Raw genomic sequence first — 12,328 nt, 5'->3', positions numbered from 1 at the left:
ACACGCTCTGAGAGCTCTATGGAGATGAAATGTCACTGGTGAACTAAGATGTGCCTGTTACTAAACATATTTAGTGTACAGATGTGCCTGTATACTAAACAGATTTCAAATCAAGGGTAAGAACTCTCAACAGCTTTCTGTGCTGTACCCAATTCCATCAAAAACCGGCCTCAGGTATCTGTTGGGGGCCCAGGAGAGATGCCAAGTGCTTGAGTCTGAAGGGGGCTTCCCAGTCACCTGCTTGGGGACGCCCTTGACTCTACCATGAGTGGGGCTGTGGCTACTCCATCCTGCCATCGTCTGTAATGACAGTATTTAAGCTGGGGGTGGGTTCCCTTAATTCCTATTATTCCAATGTTTGTGGGAACCCAGATGTCCTTTGCTATCTTAACTTTAATTTTCTTGTCTTCTGTTTTTTTTGAGACGGAGTCTCACTGTGTCGCCCAGGCTGGAGTACAGTGGCACGATCTCGGTTCACTGCAACCTCCGCCTCCCGGGTTCAAGTGATTCTCTTGTCTCAGCCTCCCAAGTAGCTGGGATGACAGGCATGTGCCACCACACCCAGCTAGTTTTGTATTTTTAGTAGAGACAGGGGTCTCACCATGTTGGTCAGGCTGGTCTCAAAATCCTCATCTCAAGCCATCCACCCGTCTTGGCCTCCCAAAGTGCTGGGATTACAGGTGTGAGCCACCACTTCCAGCCTCGTCTTTTTTTGTTTTTTTTTTTTTCTTTTTTTTTTTGAGACGGAGTCTCGCTTTGTCGCCCAGGCTGGAGTGCAGTGGCACGATCTCGGCTCACTGCAAGCTCCGCCTCCCGGGTTCACGCCATTCTCCTGCCTCAGCCTCCCGAGTAGCTGGGACTACAGGCGCCCGCCACCACACCCGGCTAATTTTTTGTATTTTTAGTAGAGACGGGGTTTCACCGTGTTAGCCAGGATGGTCTCAATCTCCTGACCTCATGATCCGCCCGCCTCAGCCTCCCAAAGTGCTGGGATTACAGGCGTGAGCCACCGCACCCAGCCATCGTCTTGTTTTCTTAAGAAGAAATATTGTTCCCGTCTGGGGCGTTTTAAACTATTGCGCTAACCCAATGGTTGAGAGAACCTCATGGTGAGAGAACCTCTTGCAGTCCTCTGTGGGAGGTGCCCCCAGGTGTGTGTGCCGGTCCTCAGTGTGTCCTGCTCCTAGGATGTTATGCTGTGCAGCAGTCCCACAGCCTTAATGCCCCCACAGCATGAAGAATGAAGCCCGAACACCAGGCGGGAAGGCTGTTCTCGCTTTTCTCTGTGAAGCCTGGACAAACCCTACAGCGAGATCATTCATCCCAGAAATCTTCCTCCTCGGAACTTCTCAGCCCTTGAGATTCGGATGCCAGAGGCTGCCTGGGGACCTGAGAATCATTCACCTTGAAATGCCCCCAAGTGAAACGGGCCCAGCCAAGGCTGAGAACCGGCAACATCTTTTACATTGCGTTGTCAGGTACCTTTTTCTCAGGAGCAGAGACACGTCTCATTCTCGGGCCTCCGTCCTGGAATGCTTCCCGGCTGATCTCATGGTCCAGCCCCACCCACTTGTCAGGACCCAGTGCAGAGCACCCGCCGTGAGCACTGTTGGGAAGCCGTCTCCTCTGTCCTCTGCTGAGCGTTGAGTGGAAGACAAGTCTCCAGCCTCCCGCATGCTGCACAGATGGACGAATGTGAGTTTCCACATCCCCCCCAGCCCGGACCAACACTGACAAGCATACACGACAGCCTGGTGTCAGCCCTTCCCTTGAAGGAGGCTCCTGCCAAAAAGCCAGGGATGATAGGACAGACGGGGGGGTTCCACAAATCAAAACTGCACAGGCCAAGCACCAAAGCAGGTGCCGCCCAGGCACTGGGTCACCTCGCTTCACCCTCTCACAGACGTCCTGAAACAAAAGGTCTGCACCAGACAGTCCGGGGGCTGTATCACGAAGACGCTAGAGACGGGCAGACAGGACCTCTGAATCTGAAGAGAACTTGAGCATTGGAAGGATCTAGGTAAGGACAAACCAAGGAATTAACTGGACAGCTACTTCTTTACAGACAGCAAAAATTAGCCAGGTGTGGTGGCGGCACCTGTAGTCCCAGCTACTCGGGAGGCTGAGGCAGGAGAATGGCGTGAACCTGGGAGGCGGAGGTTGCAGTGAGCTGAGATAGCACCACTGCACCCCAGCCTGGGCGACAGAACGAGACTCCATCTCAAAAAAAAAAAAAAAAAAAAAAAAATTCTTGCACACCCATGCAGCACTCCCCAGTATTACAAGACATGACTTTTCTTGGTTTACCTTCCAATCCACACTTTTTTTTTTTTTTTTGAGATGGAGTTTCACTCTTATCACCCAGGCTGGAGTGCAATGGCATGATCTCGGCTCACTGCAACCTCCGCCTCCCGGCTTCAAGTGATTCTCCTGCCTCAGCCTTCCGAGTAACTGGGATTATAGACGCCCACCACCTCACCCGGCTAATTTTTGTATTTTTTAGTAGAGACGGGATTTCACCATGTTGGCCAGGCTGGTTACAAACTCCTGACCTCAAGTGATCTGCCGTCCTCAGTCTCCCAAAGTGCTGGAATTACAGGTGTGAGCCACCACACTTGGCCCACACTTCTGAAAGTAATCAATATTCACAACAGCGGCAAGTAGCATCTAGGGACCATTTGACAACACTGATAAAAGGTCAACTGAGGCACAATAAGATGCATAAAGAGTTAGTTTGAGCAAACAGTGATTTATGAAATCAGGAAGCACCAAACTGAAGGTATTTGGTTGGTGCAAAAGGAACTGTTGGTTTTGCCGTTTCTTTTAAATGGCACAAACTGCAATTATTTTTGCAGCAACCTAATAGTTTTAGGCTCCACTACAGGGATGGAAGGGGAAAGCTTTATGGGGTGAACGCAGATGCAAGGCAAAGGAGACACCTGGTTGGTTACAATGATGTGGTCGCCTTACTGGCTTATCTTGTCGGAAAGTCCCTAGCTGAAGTTAATTGATGGCTTCTGATCAGCTAAGCTTGAGCTTCATTTTTCTTTGATGTAGGCATTTATAAGAAATAGCTCAAGTTAGGTTTCACTCAGGTGTCGTACATCAAGCAAGGCTGAGGTCACTTATGAGTTCTGATGGGCTCTGCTTAGGATTCTTTAGGCCTGGTTTCCTTTTTAATCTGACAACATAAAACAATTCATGTGACTCCAAAATATGTATGCACATAAGTCTACACAGAATGTGTGTAAAACCAGGCTCACGCCTGTAATCCTAGCACTTTGGGAGGCCGAGGTAGGTGAATCACCTGAAGTCAGGAGTTCAAGATCAGCCTGGCCAACGTGGTGAAACCCCACCTCTACTAAAAATACAAAAATTAGCTGGGCATGGTGGCGGGTGCCTATAATACCAGCTACTCAGGAGGCTGAGGCAGGAGAATCACTTGAACCTGGGGGCGGAGGCTGCAGTGAGCCGAGATGGTACCACTGCACTCCAGCCTGGGTGAAGGAGGGAAACTTCATCTCAAAAAATAAAAGAAGAAGAATGTGTGTAAAACCAGATACTGATTTTTGCATATCTCAGCAGTATAACTGTGATTTATGTCCATAAAAATATTTAACAAGAGTAAATTTTCAGAAAACTAAATTAAAATGTTTCCATTTCATAGAAATCATTTTGATTAAAATTTTGAGGCCAGGAGATCAAGGCTGCAGTGCTCTGGGACCCCACCTGTGACTGCATTCCAGCCTGGGCACAATAGCAAGACCTCATCTCTTTTTTAAAAATATATAATACTCATTAATTTTAACTTGTATTTTGCCCTTGAGCAGTTAATTTGGAATATTTTAGTAGATATCATTTTTGGAATCATGAAAAATGTTTAATGCTAAATTTAATTTATACCTTTATCAAAATACATTCAATTTTCTTTTCTGTATTAGCCCATTTTCATAGACACCCAAATTTTGTATACACTGAATATATTAAATTTCTAATCATTTAGAATATGAAACACAGATTGTGCAAAATGCTAGATCAGAACAACATAGTGGTAATTTTGCTGAACAGAAGGCAAGACAAATATATTTTCTGGCATATATAATAATGAATGAATGGCATTTATATTTATTACTTATCCAAATGTCACTGTGCATCAGTGAGATGCCCAAGTGTGCAACAGAACAACTAAACTCAGCCGTGTTTGGTGTATCAGCAGCTTTCAATCGCATGCAACAGCCAATCCCCACATGGTTTACATTTTGCCATCACAAAGGGACGTCTGTGAAAGCAGAAGAAACTATGATCTAACCGCGTGCTAGCTGGGTGTGGACCTAACTTTCAAATAGGAAACATGTCACGTGGGCTTCTGCTGGTGCTCCCTGCCCGGACCCCAAATAGTAGGGGCTGGCTGGTGAGACGTGGCACTGAGGCACATGTTGCCTGTTCCCGACCTCCAAGACCACAGCAGAGCCCATGCTCAAAGGGGTCTCCAAAGAGGCAAGCAGCTGGGACGCTCCCAGGTGCCAGGAGGAAGCAGCTATTTCTCCCAGGACAAGGGTCAGGCCTTCACGCCTATCAAATCGCAAGAGCTTTAGGAAATATGATGGCCCCAGTCCTCCTGGGTTCCTGCTGTCGCTGGCAAGGGGTGCAGTAGTCAGTTTGCTGCCATCACAGAACACCACAGCTGGGGCTATGACAGCAGAAATGCATGTGCTCACATTTCTCCCAGTGAGGGTTCTTCCTGGCTTGCAGACAGCCAAATTCTGGCTGTTTTCAGCACGGCCTCCTCTTTTGGCACCCGCGGGGAGAGAGTGAGCCTTCTGTTTTCTCTTCTTCTAGGTGCACTGTATTGGTCCGGGTTCTCCCGGGAGGCAGCATCAACAGGAAATGTATACAGACACATGCGGGTGGGCTTGTCAGGGGGCTGACAGAGTCTCCACGATGACAAAGGCTGAAAAGTCCTGGGACAAACCGTCTGCAGGTTGGAGCCCCTGGGGGGTGGGAGCAAGACTCAGTCCAGGTCCGAAGGCTCGGAACCGGGGAAGGCGATGGCGTAACTCAGTCCGAGGTCGGAGGACAGAGAACCCGAGGGGAAGGGGGTGGCCGCTGGTGCAAGTCCTGAAGTCCGAAGGCTTTTGAGTTGCCCAAAGACAGGAGAGGATGAGAGTGTCCAGCCCAGCGGCTCTATGCCCTTGCCCCTTCTCTGCAGTTGTTCTCTCTGGACCCCCAGCAGGTTGGACGGTGCCCACTCACACCCAGGGCAAATCCCTGCCTGCAGTCCTCTCAGACTTATGTGCTAATCCCCTCCAGAAACCCCACACAGACACGCCCACCATCACACTTTGCCGGGTTCCCAGGTGTTCCTTAGTGCAGTCCAAAGGATTCTGAAGATCACCCCTCAGGCCTCTAATCCCATCAGATTAATCAGATTAATCCCTGTAACCTCGTTTAACCAGGATCGCCGCCTGAGAGGCCCCAGCCTCAAAGTCACGATGGGGGTTATGGTTTCCACAGAGGAATCTTGAGGGGACACAATCTAGTCCACAACACCTGGGAAGGCGCAGCTCTGATCCTGAGACCCTGGGCCTGGGAGGCCTCCTTGGGGCAGCAGCAGTGGGGTGATGGGACTGTCCCCCATGGCTGCCCGAGGGTTGAACAATGTGGCAGACCTCACCACTCCACTCAGCCCCATCCGTGGCACACTGACCACGTAACCAAAAGGAGCAAACAACTGCTAGGATTTCCAACACAATGATTCCCATCTGGCGCAAGGGAAGCCCTCAAAATATGCCACCGTCCTGCCAGCTCAATCCCTGACCTCACACAAGGAGAAGGAGCGCCCAAGGAAGGCATCCACCTCAAGAACGCAGGGCCACAGTGGGCCACGTGCTTTCTCTTGTTACTTTATTTACTTAAAACAAACAGCTGCCAGGCGCGGTGGCTCACGCCTGTAATCCGAGCACTTTGGGAGGCCGAGGTGGGCAGATCACAAGGTCAGGAGTTCGAGACCAGCCTGGCCAATATGATGAAACCCCATCTCTCCTAAAAATACAAAAATTAGCCAGGCACGGTGGTGAGCACCTGTAGTCCTAGCTAACCTGGAGGCTGAAGCAGAAGAATTGCTTGAACCCAGGAGGCAGAGGTTGCAGTGAGCCAAGATCACACCACTGCACTTTAGCCTGGGAGACACAGGGAGACTCTGCCTCAAAAAAAAAAAAAGAAGGGAGGGAGGGAGGGAGGAAGGAAGGGAGGAAGGATGGACCTGAGGAGCAGCACCTTCCCTTATTTCCAATGGCCTCTTGGGAAATGCTCCTGAGAGAGGAATAACCCTCAGGGCACATGCACCCCTTAAAGGCACTCCCCCACCAGAGAACCGTCAGACTGCCACCCAGAAAGCCTACACAGTTAACGCCAGGGCAATGCCTGCCTCCTGCAGGTGCACGGTCTAGCCCGGCACGCTAGAGCAGGCAACAGCAGGTACACACACAGTGATCGAGTCCCATGTGAGAACAGGATCAAAAATGCACAAGCACAGCAAATTCGCACTCCTTCAAAGACACTCCTGAGGGCTGCATTTCAAAGTGCTCTGGCCTCCGGGGCCATCGGGCTGGTGGAGGCTGAGAAGTGGGCATCCCAGCCAGCACCCAACCCTGTCACTGTGCCCTGTCCTCTCTGAGCAGGGACAGGCAGAATGTCTTGTTTGATGAAGTGTCTTATAAATCTATTACATTTATTTTTTCCAGCTACTGGTCTTTTGTAGACTATAAAATACTGAACTATTGGAGTCAATAACCATAAAAGGAAAATCTATCTCACCCCTCATGGAGGACAAGATGAACTGGAAGAGAGAAACTGATTCCAGTACAGGTTTCTCCTTCTGGCTGGGATCACTGCTGGAAAAAGTCTGCTATTACCCTGCCTGCTTTTGGAGCAGATGTAAAGGATGAAGCTCCCGGGTGCCTCCAGGCAGGGTGGCTGCAGGGCTGGCCTCAGGATTGGCACCACTGCACGTGGTCCGGGTGTGAGTTCACCCTGCTGGAAATACCCTGACTGTCCAGCACACAAAGCTAATACTGTTTTCAACCCTCTTCTTTGATGAACCAGGCAAATGTCCCCCTAGGAAACATTCTTTCATATCCACAAGCTAGGGGGACTTCCACTACAACAATTTTAACTTCTGCCCAAAGAGTCGACTATTCCAGAACACGCTGAAACCTACTCAAGCACACTGGCGTGAAGAGTGTCCTTTCAAAATTCATCCTCACCCAAACCTCAGCATGAGATCTTCTTTGGGAACAGGAGGGTCTTTGCTGATGTAATTAGTCAAGATGAGATCATATAAGGAGGAGTGTAGGCCCTACATCCAATGCCAGGTGCCTTTATAAGGAGGGGAAGTGATACAGAGGGAAAGACAGGGAAGTGACCAGGTGAAGACTGAGGCAGAGACTGGAGTGATGTGGCCACAAGCCAAGGAATAGCTGAGGCTTCAAGAGGGGGGGAAGGATCCTCCTCTAGAGCCTTTGAAGTGAGCACGGCCCTGCCGATGCCTTGATTTCAGACTTCTGACCTCCAGAACTATGGAAGCTGAGGAGGGTGGATCACGAGGTCAGGAGTTCGAGACCAGCCTGACCAACATGGTGAAACCTCGTCTCTACTAAAAAATACAAAAATTAGCTGGGTGTGGTGGCGCATGCCTGTAATCCCAGCTACTCAGGAGGCTGAGCCACAATAATCACCTGAACCCAGGAGGCAGAGGTTGCCATGAGCCAACACTGCACCACTGGACTCCAGCCTGGTGACAGAATGAGACTCCATCTCCAAAAAAAAAAAAAAAAAAAAAAATCAAAAGTTATCTGAGTGTGGCGATGTGTGCCTGTGGTCCCAGCTATTGGGAGGCTGAGGCAGGAGAACTGCTTGAACCTAGGAGGTCGAGGCTGCGGTGAGCTGTGACTGCACCACTGCACTCAGCTTGGGCGACAGAGGGTGACCCAGTCTCAAGAGAAAAAAAAGAACACAGGCTTTGAGGGGGGCCACACAGGATTAGATTCCAATGCTGGGGCTCCCTGGGGAAGTAGCTTGGACACAGAGAACACACCCAGCTTTGTGCTCACCATTTCTTCTGCCTGGAATTCTCTCCTTGTCTCCCCCTCCTCCTCTCCCAGTTTACATGTCATGCTCTCAGATAAGGCTTTCCCAGTTACCTTTCTCCAGCTACAAAACACACACACAGTCACTTATCTGCATTTACCAGAGCAAGGGATTTTGTTAAATCTGTGTCTTATTTATTTTGTGTGTCGCTCGCAGGAGGGCAAGAGACAAAACCCATCATCTTCGCCAGTGCTTCCTTGGCACCTAGTCCAACTCAGCACAAGTGTGAAGAATGAAGAAATGAGCAGCGGCAGGTTCTTGGATGGGCACGGGAACAACACAGCTGAGCATGACAGGTCTCCTCAGGAAATGCAAAGCAGATAGATGATGCCTGAACTACAGAGCTGGTGTCGATGGGAAACCGTGGCTGCTGCTGGGTGGTCCTGTGTACACCGAAGCAGGAAAGCAAGTCTGTCAAGAGAGCAGGAGGAAGGGAAGAAAAAGAGAGGGAGAGGAGGAGGAGAAACAGACCAAAGCTGGAGAATGTGGGGACAAAAAAGGCAGAGGGACAGACACAGAGATGGCAAGAGAGACAGAAACATTGCTTCCAGCCAAGATGGAGGAAGGGGTGCTGGATTTAGCCTCCTACCTGAAACCACCCCCAAAATATTCAAAATATGAAAAAAAACCCATATATTTTCAAAGTACAGGATAGGATGCATGGGAGACAGGAAATAACGAGGTGAGCCCTATGATGACTCCCAGCTTTCTGCCTCTCCAGAGTTTCCAGGCCATGCTGCAAGCAAGGACCACCAAGGTGAACTCCCAGGGTGGAGGCGATGGGGCTGAGAACACAGGAAGGTCAAGGTAGCTCCAGTTTGCAGGACAAAAAAACAGGAGGGGACAGAATGAAACAGAGCCTAGCAGGGACGTGTTCCCTTATTCAGAATATGATGGATGCAAGCACGTAACAAGCCACCTTAGGCCGGAGAAAGAACCACCCAAAAGAATTGGCAGAAACAATTCATATCAATCACACAGGCCAGGAACGGTGTCTGTTTCCATCTCACCACTCGCAGGGCAGTGTACATACAGAAGGGTTTTGCCTCACCGGGCAGTGTACATACAGAAGGGTTTTGCCTCACGTAGTGGGAAATAATCAGACATTGGCTGAGCACTGCGATCATCCCGCCAAATGAATATTTAAATCAAGACCCAAAAGGATTACGCTGTTTCTAAGTAACTTCACTAAATCCCAGAAACAAAAGCTCAAGAATATGTACAGAAATCCAAAACACACAGGTCCAACAAGATTAAATTCATATTTTACAACGTTTAGTGATAGAAAATTCAATTAATAAAACAATGAAAAACTATCACACATGCAAAGTAAGAACATATGACCCATAATGAGGAAAATAATCAATAAAAACTAAGCAAAAATACCAACGTTAGAATTAGCAGACAAAGCATTCGAATCATATTAACAGTATTCTGTATGTTCAAAAAGATAAGTAGCAACATGGAAAAAAATTAAACTTCCAAAGATAAAAACGACAATATCTGAAGTGAAAAATACCCTGAAAAGAATTAATGGCAAATTACACATCACACAAAAAGATTTGTGAACTTGAAGCTAGAACAGTAGAAACTGTCTAAAATGAAACACACAAAGAAAATAATACCACCAACAAATTATAACAACAGAACAGAGTATCAGTGAGCCATGAAACAATGTCAAGCAGCCTAATATGTACATAGTTGGAGTTTCTAAAAAGAAAAGGTGGAGGGGGAACAAACAAATATTTCTATTTAGGGCCAAAAGTTATTCACATCTGATGAAAACTATAAACTCACAGTTTCATGAAACTCAGTGTAACCTAAGCACAAGAATCGTTAAGAAAATTACACCAAGGCACAACATAACAAAATGGCTCAAAACCAAAGATAAAGAAAAAAGCTTAAAAGCAGACTAGGGAAGGGAGACACATTACATTCAGAAAACAAACTTAAGAACGACAGCAGATTTCTTGATGGAAATGATTCAAGTGAACCGACAGTGGATTGGTATCTTTAAATGAAAAAAGTCAAACTAGAATTATACAAGCAGTGAATATATCTTTCAGAAATGAAGACTTTTCTGACATACAGTAGCTGAAAGAATTCATGAACAGGAGATCTGTCCTACAAGTAATGTCAATGGAAAGTCTTGAGGCAGAAGAAAACGACACCACATAAAAATATGAATTACACAAAAGAGTGAAGACAATCAGAACTGGTAACCCCAAGGCTAAATATACAATTTTTTTCTTAGTTAAACCCCTTTAAGACAAGTGACTAAGCAGAAAAAAAAATGTATCATGGGGTTTACAAGACATATAGAAGAAAAATGTATAACAACAACACAAAGGTTGGGATGGGAACATGGAAGCGTATTATTTTAAAGATCTTATACTTACATGAACTGGTATAACACTATTTGATGATCGAGTATAGTAAGATAAAGATTTATACAATAAACCCTAAACCAACCATTGAAAGAACAAAACAAAGAGTAATCACAGATAAACCAATAAAGATAAATGGAAAAAAATCTATTAATCTAAAAGAAGACAGAAAAAAGAAAAGGAGAACAAAGAACAGATGTAACAAAAAGAAAATAGTAAGATGACAGATTTAAATCAAACCATTATCAATTTTCCCATTAAATGTGACCCAACTCTAAGCTTTCTATAAGAAATACACTTTAAACCCATAAGCCAATTCAAAAATAGGCAAAGAATCTAAATAGACATTTCTCCAAATAAAATATGCAAATCGCCAATAAGCACATGAAAAAAAAATCCAACAACATTAGGCATTTGGGGAATGCAGGTCAAAACAACAACGAGATACCACTGTATATCTACTAAGAGGGCAATAACAATAGTAATAAGTGGAAAATGACACATTTGGTGAGGATGTAGAGAAACTGGAACCCTCATGCACTGCTGATAGAAATGTAAATCGCGTGGCCACTATGGAAAACAGGATAGCACTTTTCCAGAAGTTTAAATAGAGAGTAACACCTGATCCAACAGTTCCACTCCTAGTTATAAATCCAAAAAAATTGAGAGTAGGGACTTAAACAGAGCTTTGTACATGAATGTTCATGGCAACAGTATTCACAAGCACCAAAAGATGGAAATAACCCTTTCACCTGTCCATCAACTGATGAATGAATGAATACATAGAATGTGGCCTATCCATACAGTGGAATACTACTCAGTCATAAAAAGGAAGGAAATTCTGACACATCCTACAACATGCACAAGCTTTGAAAACACTATGTTCAATAAGCCAGACACAGTAGAAGACATCTTATATGATTCTACTTATATGAGGTACCTAGAATAGCCAAATTCATAAAGCCAGAAAGTAGACTGGTGGTTACCAGAGGCCAGAAAGAGAGGGGAGAGGGAACTATTATTTAATGGGCACAGAGATTTTGTGAAGGATGACAAAAAAAGGTTTGGTATAGACAGAGTGGTGGTAACACAATGTTATGAATGTATCTAATACCACTGAATCGTACACTCATGAATGGTTAAGATGATAGATATTATGCTAGGCATATTTTATCACAATTTTAAAAGTCTTTAAAAAGAACTGTGCTTTAAAAATAAAGACAAATACAGGTAAAAAGTAACTGAATAGGAAAAAGCATACTAAGTTAGTATTAATCTGGCCAAGCGTGGTGACTCACACCTGTAATCCCAGCACTTTGGGAGGCCGAGGTGGGTGGATCACTTGAGCCCAGGAGTTCAAGACAAGCCTGGCCAACATGGTGAAACACTGTCTCTACTATAAATACAAAAATTGTTGGGAGTGGTGGTGCACCTCTGTAATCCCAGCTACTCAGGAGGCTGAGGCATGAGAGTCACTTGAATCTGGGAGGCAGGGGTTGCAGTGAGCTGAGGTTGCGCCACTGCACTCCAGCCTGGATGACAGAATGAGACTTCGTCTAAAACGAATGAATGAATGAATGAATGAATGAATGAATGAATGAATGAATGAATGAATGAATGAAATAAAAGACCAACTTAATAGTAATCAAAAGAAAGTTGGAGGATTATATTATTTTTCCAGAAAGCTGGATAAAAGGAAACATCCCAATGCCTTCTGGGGCCAATATTGCCCTGATACGAATAAGAAAACACAGACCAACATTCTTCATGAACACAGATGCAAAAAGTCAAAA

The 12,328-nt window shown here is 46.1% G+C and overlaps 1 protein-coding gene across 7 annotated transcripts in view; it reads right to left on the bottom strand.

Annotated features, from left to right (window-relative positions):
• SHANK2 (SH3 and multiple ankyrin repeat domains 2) overlaps positions 1 to 12,328 on the bottom strand; it is a 666,634-nt gene that overhangs the window by 597,716 nt on the left and 56,590 nt on the right. For 3 of the 7 annotated variants that reach the window (XM_065527817.2, XM_074012927.1, XM_074012925.1), the window contains exon 3: positions 1,483 to 1,677. The exons of the other annotated variants lie outside the window; for them this stretch is intronic. In XM_065527817.2, coding sequence (XP_065383889.1) covers positions 1,483 to 1,512 — 30 coding nt within the window. In that variant the 5' untranslated portion in view covers positions 1,513 to 1,677. The remainder of the gene's footprint in view (positions 1 to 1,482; positions 1,678 to 12,328) is intronic. 7 annotated transcript variants of the gene reach the window in all.

This window comes from Macaca fascicularis, chromosome 14 (genome assembly GCF_037993035.2).
Source record: "Macaca fascicularis isolate 582-1 chromosome 14, T2T-MFA8v1.1".
NCBI lineage: Eukaryota > Metazoa > Chordata > Mammalia > Primates > Cercopithecidae > Macaca > Macaca fascicularis.
This window is presented reverse-complemented; position numbering and strand designations above follow the sequence as displayed.